Consider the following 18,998-nt stretch of genomic DNA (forward strand, 5'->3'; position numbering starts at 1 on the left):
GGTTATTAATTCATTTCTATTAATTTTACGTAACAGTTTCCCCAGTCAGTTTTTTTTTTCTTTCTTTACCAGTTTAACTAGATAAAATTGGACACCACCAACCAGTGCCTATAGTCTTTACTCTTGGTTATTGGCATTTCTCTGCAAAATAGCAGTCAGTACTTAGTCTTTGGCCCACTCAGTCTTGATTGAGTTAGCATCATGACTATTAATGTATAATATGTACAGGAAGCCAAAGATATGGGGCTTAGCGACCCCGAACAAATAAAGGACTACGTCCTCTCTCGGTTTAGTTACGAGCAGCAACGTGAGAATGATGCTCGTGAAGAGCGTAGAATTCAACACGAATATGAGCGAGAACAGCGCGAGGAACGTGAGAGAACGTGAACACGAGCAAAAACAACGTGAACACGAGCGAAAACTACGCGAACTCGAGTTAGAACAACGCGAAAGAGAACGTGAATATGAGCGAAAACAACGCGAAAGAGAACGTGAATACGAGCGAGAACAATGAGAGAGAGAACGAGAACACGAACGTGCCGAGCGCGAGGCACGTGAGAAACATGAACTTGAGATGCTGAAGCTCAAACGAGACTCCTTGGCTTCAGACACATCTGGTGCAGCTAACCCAAGCTTCACAAACGCTCTCCCTGCACATGTTCTGGCGACCCCACGCATCAAGCTTCCTTCATACAAGGAAGGCGAGCGAATCGAGCCATTCATACCTCGTTTCGAAGATATGGCTCAACTGTACCAGCTGGATGAGGCAGCTCAGTGGCTCCAGTTTCTTAGCTTGTTTGAGGGCCCTGCCCTCGATATTCTCCACAGAATTCGTTGAGACAATCTCACGTATGAGATGATGAAGGCCGCACTCGTTAAAGTGTACGGTCTCACAGCTGATGACGCCAAGAGTCAGTTTTTGAGGGCGCGTTTACAAGAAAAAGAGACTGCCGTTTAGTTTCTTGATCGGCTTACTGTTTACTTAGATGAGTGGATGGAGAAAGATGAAACTCCTTCCACACACAAGGGGATAATTGACCTTATGCTGCACACGCAGCTAGAAAAGTCGTGGCTAGCTGAGCATAAGCTCAGCTAGCCACGACTTTTCAGCTTAAGATCTGCCAGGTAAGGGATGCCAGCCAAATGGTGGAGAAGGCTGATGCATTCTTCACTGCGTACGGGTATCAAACTCGTTAGCAATACACTTGGAACAGGAAAGCTGACAAATCTGTGAAACCATCTCAGACTGAACCCCAGCAACAAAGCCGTTCTCAGAATAATGGCCAAGGTCCAAACAAACCGCAGAAGAAGGACCAGGGGCAAAACACTCAGAAACCTGAGTAGAAGCGGTACAACAAGTACTCTAATCAGCAGCAGTATCAGCCACGGAATCAAAGGTCAGGACAATCCTTTTCTGCAACAGCCCCAGTGTATCGGAGGCAGGAGGCAAACGCAGCCTTCATTCCTCAACAGCAGCATGGTGGTGTCGTCCCTAGCAGTACGGGTACTTCCCCACAGTTCACTCGTCCCCCAGCGACAGTGAACACTGCCACAGGAGGTCAATACTCCATCTACCCAGACAGTGAGTACGACCCCTCATGTATTTAATTCTCAGGGCACCATGTTTGCTGCATCATTTATTCAGCAGCCTCATCAGTGGCTGGCTGCTTCCTCCACAGGCCCTCCCACAGGGAACAGTGCCTTCCTTGTTCAGCCAGGGTTTGTGGGAGGCATTCCTGTAAAGGTCCTGAGATACAATGGTTCCTCAGGTTGCTCTGTTAGGCAGAGTCTAGTTCGGCCTGAGGAATACACAGGTCAACAGATTCAAGCTCAACTTATCGATGGATCAGTGAGATTGCTCCCTGAGGCACGTATCCAGGTGGCATCTCCATTTTACACTGGTACGACAGTCGCAGTTGTCATGCCAGAACCTTTGTTTGACCTTATCATAGGCAATATTCCAGGTGCAAAGTATAGTTGCACCATAAATGACACTACTCAGACTTCGGCTACAGTAACACGACCCATGGCTGAGGCTCCGAACTGTGTCACTCCGGTGACCATTGCATTGCTGCAAGATCTGATTTGTAGCCAAGATGTTGTTCAAAAACAACATTCTGATCCGACACTTGCTGCCTTGCGGAAGAAACAGAAGGGTAGAGTGATTAAGTATTCACGGGGAGGTCAAGCCATGTTCCTTCGTACACAAGGACGTCTCTACTGTGAGTCACTAACACCCCAGGGTGAGATTCAACTGCAGTTTGTCGTTCCTGCTAAGTATCGCCTAGCAGTGTTAGAATGGGGTCATTGTTCAGCCTCAGGAGGTCACATGCGCAAAAGGAAAACCCAGGGCCATATCCATGCTGACTTTTTCTGGCCAGGAATGGGACAAGAAATACATAGTTTTGTACATTCCTGCAATGTGTGTCATTGTACCACCAATCAGGGACATGTCCTTCCTGAGCCGTTTGAATCCACACCCATAATCTCAGAGTCAGTGGAGAGAGTGGGCAGTGGTAATGTGAGTGCAGACCTCATGTCTCGCCCGTTGGTCCCACAGGACACATTATGTCCAGGGCCTGTACATACCTATGTACCGCAGGTTAAGGGGGAAGTTCGGGAACCCTGTACGGACAATCCGAGGCTGTGTATGAATTACCTTGTGGTGTCTCGAGCTGTGGGCCTCTATGAGGATTCCCGGAGAATGCACATTATCCACATGAGTGTTCACACCCATGGTGCGTGTTAAAATGTGACCTGTACGAGATTGCGTAGGGATTCTCAGCTTGCCAATGTTAATAATAATAATGTAGGTTTAGGGTTAACTACTAAACTGGGTCCTATGGCTTAGTGAATTGCAGCGTTTGATGTCCTGCACAGGCGCCCAGTCTTTTTGCTCGGCTCCCTGTCCTGGGACCACGTTTCCTGGTTAATAATGTATCCAATATGAAAATAATGGCGACCTCGAATGTACAAAACTTGGCTGTCACTTAAAAATTTTCGGCTAGGGCGTACTTTTTGTAGTGTACATACTGACTGCTAGGCAGAGAAATTGTAATTTAATAAAGATTATTTGTCGCGCAGACACTTTTGATGCTCCACCTCGATTGCTTTCGCAGGTGCAGCTGGTGGGTGTAGCAATTTTGTCGTGGAGATCAGCTGATCGTCTCTGCCGCATGCTGCTGCCTCTCCTCTTCTGCCTCGTCGTCATTATTTACTATTGATTTGTATTAAATAATTTTACACGTAGGCACAGTTACACCACAACTGTCACACCTACACTGTGTATTACATACATCACGTACATAACAATTAGTTGTTAATGCAAATGTAGCGAACTTTTCACTAAGTTTGACCTGAGTACAGGATTTTTCACCATCGTCATGGAGTTTTTTCCTCATACTTGCTTCTATTAACGTATATACGAGGTTTTTACGCTCATGGGCGACTGTGATTTTCCCCTGTAGCAGGGTAGTACATACACCACTGAATCTTGTGTGATTGAGTTAGGATATATATGTATGTATATCGTAAAATTTTTCTAAATAAAAATTTGATTTTGATGGGGCGTAATGTCACGAATTCACGCGAGTGTATTTATAAATTTGTGACATAGTACCTAAGTGGGAAAACCACGAACTCTACTGGAGTTCCCACTGGGCATCACTCAGTTTAACCGTCCTCGTATTTACTCCGATCGGATGGTTTTCAGAACATTTCTCACTGTTTCACAAGTGATCATTCTTATGCATGACATTAGTGCCTTCACTGAGTGATTTATTGTGAGCGTATATCGCTCACTTTCTTTCCGATGACCATTGAAATTCACACGGCCATCCCTCACCCTCTTTCATAGTTTGAAGTTAGTCAGGTTTGGATCGTTGCGAGAATTTATTTCATTGTAATTAATAAATTGACAGTTCTTTTTCTTTGAACTTAATGTAGTTAAACTCGTGTTTTATTTCTCCACATTAAGCTTATTTAAGTTGCCACTCCTAGTTTGCACAAATGGTTTACATTATTCATAACTGGTACTTAGGCCAGTTCTTTTGTATCAAGCTTAAATCCGTTGTGCCAGCCAGGAGTTAATGCACCGGCAAGAACCTATTTATCATTAATAGCATTAGTTACTGATTGTCAGGGATGAAGCCACTTTCTCAAGAGGCTAACAGTACTAACAAACAGCACACATGAGTAATTAGTCTCTGCTGTGTACTGTTGAGAAAGTTTATAAATTTTCATCCTTAGAGAATTGGCAAAGTAAGCCGGCATAAATTAAAACTTACTGCTTGATTTTCACAAGTCAATTCCTTGTCTCTATTTTCAAGCAACATCTAAGTATTTTTAATTCATAAATTCACATCCCCCCATGACAGGCCATTCTAAGCACTTTTAAACATAGAAATTTTGGTATTTATACATGGTACAGATATACAAACCAAACAGAGGAATATGACCAAAAGTCGCCTACTGATTTGATTCTGAGTAGCAGAAAATCATTGTTGGAAGATGTGAAGGTCATATCATCAGCATCTTGATGCAGACCACAGACTCCTAAAAGAAGTGTTAAAATTACATAGCCCATCAAATTTAAGCAATGAAAAGAGAACCAGAGTGCTCACGGAGAATGTGAAAGGTCATTGAAATGCGTGGCTTGCAAATCAGTGCCCCTGGAGACGATGTGAGATATGAACAACATAGTGCCCCCAGAAACACAGTGAAAAAGAAACAGTGTAGTGCCCCCAGAAACACACCGAAACCCCTACCCAGACCCCACAGAGTAGCCACACCCACACTAGGGGATCCAATACGACAACGGCATAAGCCAGCCCAGGCCGTGCGCCCTTATCACACTCAGCCATTGCACCGCCACCATAGCAGACAGGGGACAGTACCTTCGGAAAGCAGGACTGCCGAATCAGACTGGGATGGAACTGATATTTCAGTTTCCATCAGCGCCCCCCTGGAGACGGCCGATTGCCGCTCCTGCCTTTGTCATTCGGTCAAGCGTCGCACTGAAGGTGTTTCTGCCAAGACGGCCTATTGCCGCTCATCTCTTCTGCCCCCGGAGATGGCCGATTGCCGCTCCACCCTCCTGCCGAAGGAGACGGCTGATTGCCGGTCTGGAAGCAGCTCCCCTGAGACGGCCTATTGCCGCTCAACCCTCCTACCGAAGGAGACAGCCGATTGCCGCTCTGGAAGCGCCACCCCTGAGATGGCCTATTGCCGCTCACCCCTCCTGCCGAAGGAGACGGCCGATTGCCGCTCCGGAGGTACTGGCCCTGAGATGGCCGATTGCTGCTCCTTCCTCCTGCCGAAGGAGACAGCCGATTGCCGCTCTGGAAGCACTGCCCCCGAGACTGCCTATTGCCACTCACTCCTCCTGCCGAAGGAGACGGCTGATTGCCACTCTGAAGGTGCTGCCCCTGAGATGGCCGATTGCCACTCACCCCTCCTGCTGAAGGAGACGGCCTATTGCCGCTCCATAGGCACTGCCCCTGAGACGGCCGATTGCCGCTCCCCCCTCCTGCAGAAGAGACGAGCCCACGGCCTCTGGAGAGACGACCAGAGGTGCGCTGACTCCCCCACACAGCCACGGCCTATTGCCGGTCCCCACGGCCAGACAGAGGTGCCGACATCGTCCCTGCGTGAGACAGGCGCCCAGATTCCCAGCACCAGAGGGACCCCGCGAGGCCTAACGGCCTCCCCTGGCCTCCGGTCCTTACGCCTGGCCCTAGAGAAGACTCACCTGTCGGGCCCCAGTACGAGACGGTGCTGCAGCCCTTCCCTGATGGCGCCCCTTGATTTTGGGGACCGCAGCCCTCAGCCTCCTCGGGCCCTCCCCAGGACTCCCGGGCGCAACCTCTCCATGCCCAAGAGACGGCGACGGACCTCCACCTCTGGCCGAGACAGGAGCCAGAGACTCCTAGACTTGTTTGGCCCCAGCCCTGAGGGCCACACCCCTAACCCCAGCCCGGAGACAACAGGCCTGTGCGCCATGTGCAGCCCTGGACGAGAGAAGACGCCCCTGCGAGCCGTCCCGTGCCCTCTCGGCATGCCTCTCCCTGGCGGTGCCCCTAGCCCGGCTAAATAGACACCGGCATGTCTCCCCGCCACCCCCACAACACAAGTGAATGTATGTCAAGTGTGGTATTGCCCCAAGACAAGTGACGGAAATTATATTAAGTGTGACGCTGATATAGTGACTAAATGTATGTCCAGTAGCGGGACGAGTGAAACCACGGGCGAGTGAGTAAGGATATGAGAACAGTGAGTGAATCCCGAGAACTCTGACTCATAAGTGATGCCCTCGTAAGAAACCTGTAAGAACTCTTCTCCTGAAGAAGTCTCTGTAGTGAAACTATACATATGTCCCTTGCTGTCAGAAAACCATAGAAAGTGAGAATAATATCCGTCCCTTTGTATTACTGTAAATACAGTGAATATCCAGTGCCCCGCTATTCCCTCTCTCCCTGCAGCCCCTCCTCCCCATAACTAACGTAATATAAACGAGTGATAGATCAAATGCCAAAACCCCTTTTCTATCAAGTATAACTAAGAGTAAATTAGAAAGAATTATCTTTTCCCAATATTACTATAACTCTGTTCCGGCTCGTCACGAGTCCTTCCCCTCCCCTCCCCCGTGTGAACTCCCCCTCCCGCGCTCTCACGCGCGCCCGTGTTCCCTGTACACCTGTTCACTAGGCTTTCTGTATTGGCAACCGTAGTGGTTAAGTCAGTATCCTGCGAGATACAAATATCCTAACTAAGGTTTTATTTCTGTCACTTATCGTGTTGTAATATCTGTATTTTGTCCTGTGTCTGACTGTGGGAATATACGTGTAAAAGGTCATTGCCTAGAGTTTTTGTGTCCTGCCTCTCTTTCATTGCACTAAGCTCCGGTCACGAAAGAGGACCCCGCTACACGTTAGGTGTTTTGGGACCAAGGAGTCGGGCCTTTTTCACCTAGCATTACACTGGTGGCCAGCGGTGGTTCTTGACCCGGGCGTAGAAGAGTGGTAGTGAGAAATATCTGGCAACATGGCAACGAAACCGCACGTACAGTTACCCAGGTTTGACCCTGACCAGTACGATATACACACATACCTGACGATAATTAAACCCTTTCTGGAAATTGGCTTTGAGAACGACCAGCAGAAAATTGCAGTCACACTCCCACTATTGGGCAAAGCGGCGGCGAACATAGCACCGAAAATCGTCCCGGAGCTCACCTGTCAGAACTTTACAAAGTTTGCTGTCCAAGCCATCACCCCATAATTAGGGAGAGTGGTGGCTCTGTCCAAATTGGATAGTTTTTCACTTGACAGGGATTTTGACAATACCCTAATACAGGCAAGACGCCTGGTTACCACTGCCTACCCGGAGGCAGATGAAGAAACCCAGGACCAACACTTGTTTAACACTCTACTCAGAGTGCTCCCGAATGTCATTAGACAACACTTCACCATCCATGACCCAACCGGAGACATGGATAGGGACATCCAGCTAATACGGTGCCTCCTGACCACCTGCCCTACTCCTGAGCCAATCAGTGTGGTGAAGAGATTCCCCACCCAACCTCCGGCCCCTCCAACCATGCCACGACTGCTCATGCCTCACATCAGCCCTACCCCGGCACCTAGCCCACCCAGGGCACACCCCTCTCGCCGGCGACCCGTCCCACGGGAAAATCTAAACTTGATTTTGGTCAACCCGTGGGAGTTCACGGCCTGCAGTTCTCGCTGTCCCCCACATAATATATGGGACCAACTCAAAGCTGCCCGCCGCAGACCCACAGCCACGGGTTCACGTAAGGTGTCCTCTTTGGAGGGCGAGGCTCAAGAAGACAAGCTGGCACCTGTGGACGAGCCCTATGCGGGAGAACAAGAGCAGGAACAGGAGAGTGAAAGCCCCAGACAGCTGGATTTTTAGGCCCGCCCCCGCACCAACCCACGGTGGCGGGGGCCACTACCCCTAAGTATCGCCCCCCAGTGTATCACAAGATGAAATTAAACGGCGTGAAGGCCAGACTACTAGTCGACACGGGAGCAGCCAGGTCCTGTTTATACAGCCACTATTTCTCCCGTCACAAGTCGACCTTTGGCCCGCTCCGCCCTACCACCACTCACCTTGTGGATGCGGGGGATGGCCCCTTGCCCATCCATGGGGAGACTCGGGCCCTACAGGTCGACACCCACCAGCCGGTGTCCACCCAGCATCAGTTTATTGTTTTTGACTCCTCCTGCCGGAGTTACGACAGGTATTTAGGACTGGACTTGCTCCAAAAACTTGGAGCTACCATTGACTGCCGCTACCGACAGCTCTAATTCCGCCCCCCACCCCGCCCTACCCGGGCCGTTTGCACCTGCACACCGCGGCCCCGGCTGGAGGATTCGTCTCCTCCCTCCCTCCCGCCTCGCCTCCCCCTTCCCTCTCCCCTTCTTTCCCAGTGCTCCCCCCCACCGCCCCGGCCCCTTCCTTCCCTGCTACCATCTCTGCCGCTGTTACCATTCCTTCTCATCATGAGGCTTGGGTGCCCCTGAACCGGCCCTCTGGCCCCTCTGTACTATTTTCCCCCCTCCTCCCGTCGGGAGCCCTCTCCGCCTGTCTTTTATCTCCCACCTTTCTCCCCCCCCACCACACTGCTGTCCACATAGCCAACCTCGCCCCTTCCCCACTTACCCTCCCCAAAGGGCTCATTATCGGAGAGATGGAGGAAGATGAGCCCTGCGCTCCAACCTCCTCCCACTCCCCCGCCCCCCTACCCCCTATTCCTGACCATCTCTCCGCCCACCAGTCAGATACCTTACGTCGCCTTCTCCTGGATTTCCAGGACCTGTTTGCGACCAGACCAGCAGATATAGGGCATACTACATACCTGTCTCACGAGATCTATACGACAGGCCCACCGATTAGACAGCCTTCCTGATGCAAGAACCCCTGACAAAGGGAGGAAGAGGACCGCCAAGTGCGCGAAATGATCAATGCCAGCATCATTTCCCCCTCCACCAGCCCTTGGTCCTCCCTCATCATTCTAGTAAGAAAGAAGGACGGTACGATGCGGTTTTGCATTGATTACCGCTGCCTGAACGACGTGACCATCAAAGATGCCACTCCCCTCCCGCGGATCGACGACTTCCTAGATTCCCTTCATGGGGCATCGTGGTTCTCTACCCTCGACCTCCAGTCTGGGTACTGGCAGGTCCCAGTACACCCAGAACACCGAGGCAAAACCACTTTCTCCACGAGCAACTGGCGTCACTTCGAGTTCAATGTCCTGCCGTTTGGCCTTTGCAATGCCCCTGCCACCATTTTCCGGCTAATGGAATCTGTCTTGAGTGGCCTCACTTGGGAGATATGTCTGGCCTACCTGGACAACGTCATCGTTTTCAGCCAGACCTGGGCCGACCATTTGCAGCGCCTCCATCGGGTCTTTACTAGGATCCACCAGGCAGGCCTCAAACTCCACCCCTCCAAGTGTGTCCTGGCCGCCAGAACTGTCTCTTTCCTGGGACACGTTATCTCCCAGGCAGGAATCTTCCCCGACCCTGACAAGCTCTGCGCCATAGCGGACATACTGCCACCACAAGACGTCCATGGCGTCCGCGCCTTCCTAGGACTCACGTCCTACTATTGTCGTTTCGTGAAGGGTTTCGCCCAAATTGCGAAACCTCTGCACGATCTGACCAGGAAGGGGGAACCATTCGTATGGACTGAAGCAAGACGAGATGCCTTCCAACAACTGAAAGACAAACTCGTCTCTGCTCCCATCGTGGCTTTTCCCGATTATACCCACCTGTTCCGCCTCTACACCGATGTTTCTCTCACCGCAATAGGCGCCGTGCTCGCCCAGGTACAAGCCGAGTGAGAACACATTATTGCTTGCGCCAGCCGCACTTTAAATCCAGCTGAGAGAAATTATGCCGCAACCAAATGAGAATGCCTCGGCATAATCTGGGCCCTCCAACATTTTAGGGCCTACCTGTCAGGAACCCAGGTCACAATCATCACTGACCATCAGTCTCTCCAGTGGTTACATCAATCAGACTCGCATAACGCCCAACTCGTCAGGTGGCGCGAAATCCTAGAAGAATTTCAGTATGAAATCTCCTACAGGCCTGGGAAACTGCATACCAACACGGATGCCCTCTCCCGCCTTACCATTCACGCGGTACAGCCAGATTCGGACCTTTTGCACCTATGGCACCGAAAAGAACGGCCGTCCTGGATTCCCGCCCACCTGTTCACCAAACTATGCCGACAGGGCGATCATCTTCTAACTTCATCTGGACACATTCTACTGGCCCCCGATGCGGCACGTGACACCCTGCGCCACCTCCATGCCCATAACGGCATCCATCTGGGTACCAAGAAGCTAGTTCAAGTATTCAACAACACTTACTGGGCGTCAAACCCCTCCACCCTCGCCAAGGAGATAGTTCAAACTTGCCGCGCATGTGCGCTAGGGAAGGATGTCACCCGGACCGTCGGACCCTCGGGCCACATCACCGCCCATAAACCTTGGCAACCCCTGGCAATAGATGTAGTGGGCCCCCTCCCTGCCAAATCTGGGTATAAATATGTGATCACGTTTGTCGACACATTTGAAATTTGTTGTAGCCTGCCCGGCGAGAGAACATCATGCCGTCGCTGTCGTCGATGCCCTTCTCCGACACGTATTCCCTTATTTTGGCATCCCCCAAGCCATCCATTCTGACAATGCCCCAGAGTTCTCTGGTAAAATCTGGGGGAAACTTGCCAAGATATCTGGATATAAGATCTCCCATTCCTCACCTTATTGGCCACAGGGAAACGCCGTATGTGAATGTAGTCATCATACACTGATGAACCAACTACGTACACGCATCGAAGCTATGAAAGATAACGACTGGCCGGCCCATGTAAAGATCATTCAGTGGGGGATGAATTCCTGTCCCCGAGAGGATGGGGTTTCCCCACATGAAAGAATATTTGGTGAATCCCCTCTCCTGCTACCACTACACCAGCATCTACAACCATCTGCCGCCACCACCACCACGTACCCCTTGCACCTTCTGAAAAGTCGGCTGTGCCACTTACAGAAAACACTGGACCTTGGCCCTGACACTGCCTCCAACCCCTTCAGCCCAGGTGATACTGTTGTCATCGCCCAACTTCCCACCCCCCACAAACTCGCCCCCCGCTTTACAGGACCCCACAAGATCACCCATGTTCCAAACCCCTACCAGGTTGTCGTGGATTACCACGGCACCCCACGCACCCTCTGAAACCGCCATGTGCGCCCTTTCCGCACGCCCACCTCCGCCACCCCGACCCAACACCCCTCACCTGCTCCTGCTCCCACACCATCTGTCACTTCTACATATGAGTGCTGTCTCCTCCTCGCCATCCCCCTCCACCCCCCCTACCACCTCAGCCTCCCCTGCCACCACCACCCCCCGCACCTCACCTGACATCTCACCCGCCACACCAACCTCACCACGCTCACCCTCACCCCTTCCCTCTGCTGCCTCACCTTTTCCACCCACACCCACGTGCCCCGCCCACACCACAGTACACCCCACTACCACCCTCCCCTCCCCTCCACACCTGCGCACACCCACCCCGACAACCTCACCTTCCACCACGGCCCCAACACGTGCAACAACACGTGCTAACCAACCCCGCCAACCTTGCCCGCCCACTTCCCCACCCACCCCCACCCTCAGAACCACCACCACCTGCTCCAGCTGACTCTCACGCCCGCCCGCCCGATACGCCCACACCCCTACACCTCCTGCCTCCCCTTCACTTCACACCATCATGATACATCAAGCCCAAATCCCCTCCACCTACACTCCCCAGAGACTCAACGCCGCATTACCACGGCACAAAACCAGGCCCGGACCCTCAGTAGCCAGCATACAGCCCCCTACCAAACTAGCGACAACACCGACCAAAATGAAGATCCGACGAGCCATATGGGCGCCGACCACAGGCAAGAATCGGCGGCTTAGAGGACCATACCACCTACTGACCCTCCTCCGATCAATCATCACCGACTCCACGCTCTTCCTCACCTGCGACACCGAACAAGAGGAAAATTGTCACACCACCGCTTGGCAATCCCTACTACAGCATCTCCAGCCTGCATACGCCACCCACGACACTCACATATACCACCTCCAGCCACGGGGACGTGACTTTTTCCAAGGGGAGAGTGGTGAAATGCGTGGCTTGCAAATCAGTGCCCCTGGAGACGATGTGAGATATGAACAACATAGTGCCTCCAGAAACACAGTGAGAGAGAGACAGGAAGAACAACGTAGTGCCCCGAGAAACACAGTGAAAAAGATACAGTGTAGTGCCCTCAGAAACACACTGACACCCCTACCCCGGATCCCACGGAGTAGCCACACCCACACTAGGGGATCCAATACAACAACGGCATAAGCCAGCCAGGGCTGTGCGTCCTTATCACACTCAGCCGTCGCACCGCCACCATAGCAGATGGGGGACACTACCTTCGGAAAGCAGGACTGCCGAATCAGACTGGGGTGGAACTGATATTTCAGTTTTCGTCAGCGCCCCTCTGGAGACGGTCGATTGCCGCTCCCGCCTTCATCAGCCGGCCAAGCGTTGCACTGAAGGTGTTTCTGCCGAGACGGCCTATTGCCGCTCATCTCTTCTGCCCCCGGAGACGGCCGATTGCTGCTCCACCCTCCTGCCAAAGGAGACGGCTGATTGCCGCTCCACCCTCCTGCCGAAGGAGACGGCCGATTGTCGCTCTGGAAGCGCCTCCCCTGAGATGGCCTATTGCCGCTCAACCCTCCTGCCGAAGGAGATGGCCGATTGCCACTCTGGAAGCGCCGCCCCTGAGATGGCCTATTGCCGCTCACCCCTCCTGCCGAAGGAGACGGCCGATTGCTGCTCTGGAAGCGCCGCCCCTGAGACGGCCTTTTGCCGCTCACCCCTCCTGCCGAAGGAGATAGCCGATTGCCACTCTGGAGGTGCTGCCCGAGACGGCCGATTGCCACTCCGGAGGTACTGCCCCTGAGACGGCCGATTGCCGCTCCGGAGGTACTGCCCCTGAGACGGCCGATTGCCGCTCCGGAGGTACTGCCCCTGAGACAGCCGATGGCCGCTCCGGAGGTACTGCCCCTGAGATGGCCGATTGTCGCTCCTTCCTCCTGCCGAAGGAGACGGCCGATTGCAGCTCTGGAAGCACTGCCCCCAAGACTGCCTATTGCCACTCACTCCTCCTGCTGAAGGAGACGGCCGATTGCCGCTCCATAGGCGCTGCCCCTGAGATGGCTGATTTCCGCTCCCCCCTCTTGCAGAAGAGATGAGCCCACAGCCTCTGGAGAGATGACCAGAGGTGCGCTGATTCCCCCACACAGCCACGGCCTATTGCCGGTCCCCACGGCCAGACAGAGGTGCCGACATCGTCCCTGCGTGAGACAGGCGCCGGATTCCCAGCACCAGAGGGACCCCGCGAGGCCTAACGGCCTCCCCTGGCCTCCGGTCCTTACGCCTGGACCTAGAGAAGACTCACCTGTCGGGCCCCAGTACGAGACGGTGCCGCAGCCCTTCCCTGACGGCGCCTCTTGATTTTGGGGACCGCAGTCCTCAGCCTCCTCGGGCCCTCCCAAGGACTCCCGGGCGCAGCCTCTCCACGCCCAAGAGACGGCGACGGACCTCCACCTCTGACCGAGACAGGAGCCAGAGACTCCTAGACCTGTTTGGCCCCAGCCCTGAGGGCCACACCCCTAACCCCAGCCCGGAGACAACAGGCCTGTGCGCCACGTGCAGCCCTGGACGAGAGAAGACGTCCCTGCGAGCCGTCCCGTGCCCTCTCGGCACGCCTCTCCCTGGTGGTGCCCCTAGCCCGGCTAAATAGACGCCGGCATGTCTCCCCGCCGCCTCCATGACACGAGTGAATATATGTCAAGTGTGGTATTGCCCCAAGACAAGTGACGGAAATTATATTAAGTGTGACGTTGCCCTAGAAAACAGGTTACAGTGATATAATGACTAAATGTATGTCCAGTAGCGATACGAGTGAAACCACGGGCGAGTGAGTAAGGATATGAGAACAGTGAGTGAATCCCGAGAACTCTGACTCATAAGTGACGCCCTCGTAAGAAACCTGTAAGAACTCTTCCCCTGAAGAAGTCTCTGTAGTGAAACTATACATATGTCCCTTGCTGTCAGAAAACCATAGAAAGTGAGAATAATATCCGTCCCTTTGTATTACTGTAAATACAGTGAATATCCAGTGCCCCGCTATTCCCTCTCTCCCTGCAGCCCCTCCTCCCCATAACTAACGTAATATAAACGAGTGATAGATCAAATGCCAAAACCCTTTTTCTATCAAGTGATACTAAGAGTAAATTAGAAAGACGTATCTTTTCCCAATATTACTATAACTCTGTTCCGGCTCGTCACGAGTCCTTCCTCCTTCCCCCCCCCCCCGTGAGAACTCCCCCTCCCGCGCTCTCACGCGCGCCCGTGTTCCCTGTACACCTGTTCACTAGGCTTTCTGTATTGGCAACCGTAGTGGTTAAGTCAGTATCCTGCGAGATTCAAATATCCTAACTAAGGTTTTATTTCTGTCACTTATCGTGTTGTAATATCTGTATTTTGTCCTGTGTCTGACTGTGGGAATACACGTGTAAAAGGTTATTGCCTAGAGTTTTTGTGTCCTGCCTCTCTTTCATTGCACTAAGCTCCGGTCACGAAAGAGGACCCCGCTACGCGTTAGGTGTTTTGGGACCAAGGAGTCGGGCCTTTTTCACCTAGCATTGCAGTCATAAAGAACTAACTTAGGACAAGCAGACAAAGGGGGCCTGATTAATACCTCTTTTGGGGCATTATTATTATTATTATTATTTTATTTTATTTTTTTTCTGCTGGCAGCGTGCAGTAAGTCTGGTGATTCCAGAAGGCGGATGGCTGAAGAATTAACGACTGACTCACGTGCCTTTGATGAAGCAGGAACAGCATGGCAGTTCCTTGTGTCCCTGCATACAAGGTGCACTAAAAGCTGGTTGCTACTCATGTGAGTACGGGGTGTTTCAGACCACGCGGGTCTCACGTGATGGTTGAAGGTACAGTACAACGATTCCCTGCCTCTTAGCATACTTAGATTCATGCATTATTCAATTGTGATTTGTAGCTTTCTCGAACCTTATCCTGTTTTTTTTTTTTTTTTACTTCCACTCTCATTCAATACATTCACTTGCTTCACATCTCTCGCCATTATTATAATACAATATCTGGTCCCCCCCCACCCCCAAAAAAAAGTATTGAACGTCCCGCTAAAACAAATACTGTTATATTTAGGTTCATGTTGCCTCTTTTGTTATAATACCCTAAGTAGTTGTGCGTGGTGCATCTGAGGTTCTCACTAGCTTTGTAGCAATACTTTTTTTTCACGACTAATTATGCAAATTATAATTAGATATTATCTTTTATGTCATTTATATATTTCTAGTGTCGACTTAGCAACCTTCAAGATATATATATATATATATATATATATATATATATATATATATATATATATATATATATATATATATATAACTCTGAAGTAGAGGTGCTCCGAAATCTATTGCTACCCAGACCGCGGTCCTGAGAGCGATAATTTCCTGCTCAGCGCTGGGTAACTAAGGCCTACATCAGAGCTGGCTGGCTGTTGGGAATGAAAAGACATTCGCTCCAATTTCTGAAAAGATTAAAAAGACTTTGGATCCATAATCTTCGACGTGTATGCTACAAGGGTCATTAAGTCAATCAAAGGGTTTTCTTATCTTTGTAGTCCTTGCACAGTACAGTATTCTTTGTAACCCTTTCACAGTACAGTATTCTCTATAACCCTTTCACAGCACAGTAAGTATTCTATGTAACCTCTCCATAGCACAGTAAATATTCTCTGTAACCCTTCCACAGTACAGTAAGAATTCTTTGTAGTCCTTCCACAGCACAGTATGTAACAATTCCACAATACAGTAAGTATTCTACGTGACCCTTCCATAGCACAGTAAATATTCTCTGTAACCCTTCCAAAGTACAGGAAGAACTCTTTGTAGCCCTTCCACAGCACAGTATGTAACAATTCCACAGTACAGTAAGTATTCTCCGTAACCCTTCTGCAGTACAGTACATGTTATTTCAAATGTTGAAAAAAATCAGCAAAGTAATCCCTACGTATCTAAGGGGAATAAAACAGGAACACGCTGATGATGATGATGTTGTTTATTTAGTCATTGTTAGAAAAAAAAATGATGATACCTCAACGTATATGAGTCCTAAAAACACGATTTTACTGCTTTTTTCCCGAGGTTGGTTAAGAGTGGAAATGTGGGTGGGACACTGTACAGTAGATATGACTGTCATCAGCTCAGTATTATGATGACATTCTTGTGGTATCGGTAAGCCATCAAATACGGTACAGGACAGCAATACGATTCCTCAGCCACACACCATCCCAGTTCACACATCTCCCTAAGGTGCTAGCGTCGCCTGTAGTGGTACTGTACTGTAGATATGGATCTCACCGCCGTACAGAATCGTTTCATGAATGAAATCATACCCACACGTGGAAAAGGTTGTTCACTGAGGAGAAACTGTTTTGTATTTTCCCACTTAAAAACTTTATCAAATGTGGATATAAATCTTATACATGGAAAATAATTTACGGCACTGACATCAAGACAGTTTCAGGGGTATGTTTGGCGGTTTGTCTCAGTTGGCCACACACCATCCCGGCGACCACACCCCGCCAAAGTTGCTCGGATCACCAGCAGGATCGTTATCTGGCATCTGGCCTGGCACCATGCTGTCCAGCTGGGCCAGCAGCAGGTCCTCCAGTACAGTTACCATGTCTGGGTGCTCAGCGGCCAGGTCAGTTGTTTCGCTTTCGTCCTCTGCAGAGAGAGAGAGAGAGAGAGAGAGAGAGAGAGCAGGAGGGGGGAGGGGCTGAGAACCTCAATATCTTCTGCCTGAATACATTCTGTAATGCTAGGTGTTTTAAGGGTCAGCTTCCCGTCCCCTAAACGCCTAGTGTGTAGCTGGGTTCTCTTTCTAGACTGGGGCTTAGACAAATAGGAGAGAGGCAGGACACAAACGGCCAGATTCTTAAAAATAATTCCTAAATTGCAGCATAGTGCCCCCTGGAACACCCAGCCACCCCCACAAGGAATACAGCATAGTGCCCCCATGAACTCCTGGACACCCCCACAAGGAGCCCACGGAGAAGCAGCAGCAGCACGCCGAGACTCGGTGCGACAACAGCCTAAGTCAGCTTGGGCCGCGCGCCCCTATGACCCGGAGCCCGCCCATCGTTGCCATAGCAGGAATACTGCACTACCTTCTGGGCGAGCCTTCACCAACCAGCTAAGGGGTGGAGCTGCCTGTCCAGCTCCTGCAAGCACCCCAAAGGAGACGACCAGTAGCCGTTCCTGCCTTCGTCAGGAGACGTCCAGTAGCCTCTCTGAAGGTGTCTTCCTCTTTGAGACGGCCAGTACCTGCTCGCCCCTCGTTAAGGAAACGGCCAGTAGCCATCATGAGGGTAATCAGGAGACGGCCGGTAGCCACTCCTGCCTTCGCCAAGAGACGACCTGTGGTCGCTCTGAAGGTGTCCTTCCGGAGATGGCCGGTAACTGCTTCAAACCCCTCCTGCAGGAGTTGGCCTGTAGCCGCTCCCACCTTCGTCAGATGGCCTGTAGCCACTCAGAAGGCGTTCCCCCTGAGACGGCCAGTAGCCGCTCGCCCCTCACTAAGGAGACGGCGGTAGCCGCTCTGAGGGTACCGAGGAGACGGCCGGTAACTGCTCCTGCCTTCGTCAGACGGCCTGTAGCCGCTCTGAAAGTGTTCCCCTTGAGACAACTGGTAGCCGCTCCAAAGCCCTCCTGAAAGAGTCGGCCTGTAGCCGCTCCAAAGCCCTCCTGAAGGAGTCGGCCTGTAGCTGCTCCTGCCTTCGTCAGACGGCCTGTAGCTGCTCCAAAGGTGTCCTCCCTTAGATGGCCAGTAGCCCCTCGCCCCTCGCTAAGGAGATGGCCGGTAGCCGCTCTGAGGGTAACGAGGAGATGGCTAGTAGCCGCTCCTGCCTTCGTCAAACGGCCAATAGCTGCTCTGAAGGTGTTCCCCCTGAGTCGGCCTGTAGCTGCTCTACACCCCTCCTGCAGGAGTCGGCCTGTAGCCGCTCCCGGCTTCGTCAGATGGCCTGTAGCCTACAATCTTGTGCTCCAGTAAAATACTGTGAACTGATTACTGAAATATTTTAGTTTTAGCTATGGGTAATTATTCCTGCCAAGTAATCTTCTTAGGGCAGAGAGTTACCACTGCGATTCAACAGATTTATGATTAGTGGAACTCTTCAGTTTATCTGATATATACTATACCAAGGACTAGTTCAGACAAGAACAACAGATGCCGACAAACGTTGACCTTGCATGTGGCCATGACTTTTGACTCTCTGTTTTCAAAACTGTATCCTTTCGTTCTTGCTGTACTTATAACTCATCCACCAAATTTGGTCTAAATCGAACGAACACTGTTTACGTTGACATTGCAATGTGACCTTGACCTTTGACCAATTGTTCTAAAACTATGTCAACCCATTGGCTGACCCTTAATATTCTCACTAAGTATGGTCTATATCAAGATCAAAATGTTTTAGATATTTTGCTCATACAAACATGGATCGAAGTTTGACTTTGACCTGTTTTTTTTTTTTTCAAAATCGATTCCATTCGTCCTTGCTTTACTTTCTAAATAAGAGCACAGCTGTTTAAATTAATCTTGGTGTGTGATTTTGATTTTGACCTATAATTGTTCTAGAAAAAAGGGTCTACTCCTTGACTGACACTCGACTATTTTACCAAGTTTGGTTATAATTGCATTAAAGCTGCCTGAGAAAACTAGTACCATACAATACGGTCCCTAACTTGCTTACCCAGTCAGTCAATGACGGAGTTAGATTTTGAGATGCTTGTTTGCGTCCAAGAATAGGC

At 51.0% G+C, this 18,998-nt stretch overlaps 1 protein-coding gene across 1 annotated transcript in view; it reads right to left on the reverse strand.

Annotated features, from left to right (window-relative positions):
* Window positions 1-16,728: 16,728 nt before the first annotated feature.
* The window catches only part of LOC145413474 (arylsulfatase B-like), a 62,155-nt gene continuing 59,885 nt past the window's right edge, over window positions 16,729-18,998 (reverse strand). Inside the window, exon 12 of the mRNA XM_080283172.1 lies at window positions 16,729-16,910. Coding sequence (XP_080139298.1) covers window positions 16,729-16,910 — 182 coding nt within the window. The remainder of the gene's footprint in view (window positions 16,911-18,998) is intronic.

The sequence above is a fragment of the Coenobita brevimanus genome, chromosome 96 (genome assembly GCF_032717465.1).
Source record: "Coenobita brevimanus isolate Jiangsu-jjx chromosome 96, ASM3271746v2, whole genome shotgun sequence".
In the NCBI taxonomy this organism is placed as follows: Eukaryota; Metazoa; Arthropoda; class Malacostraca; order Decapoda; family Coenobitidae; genus Coenobita; species Coenobita brevimanus.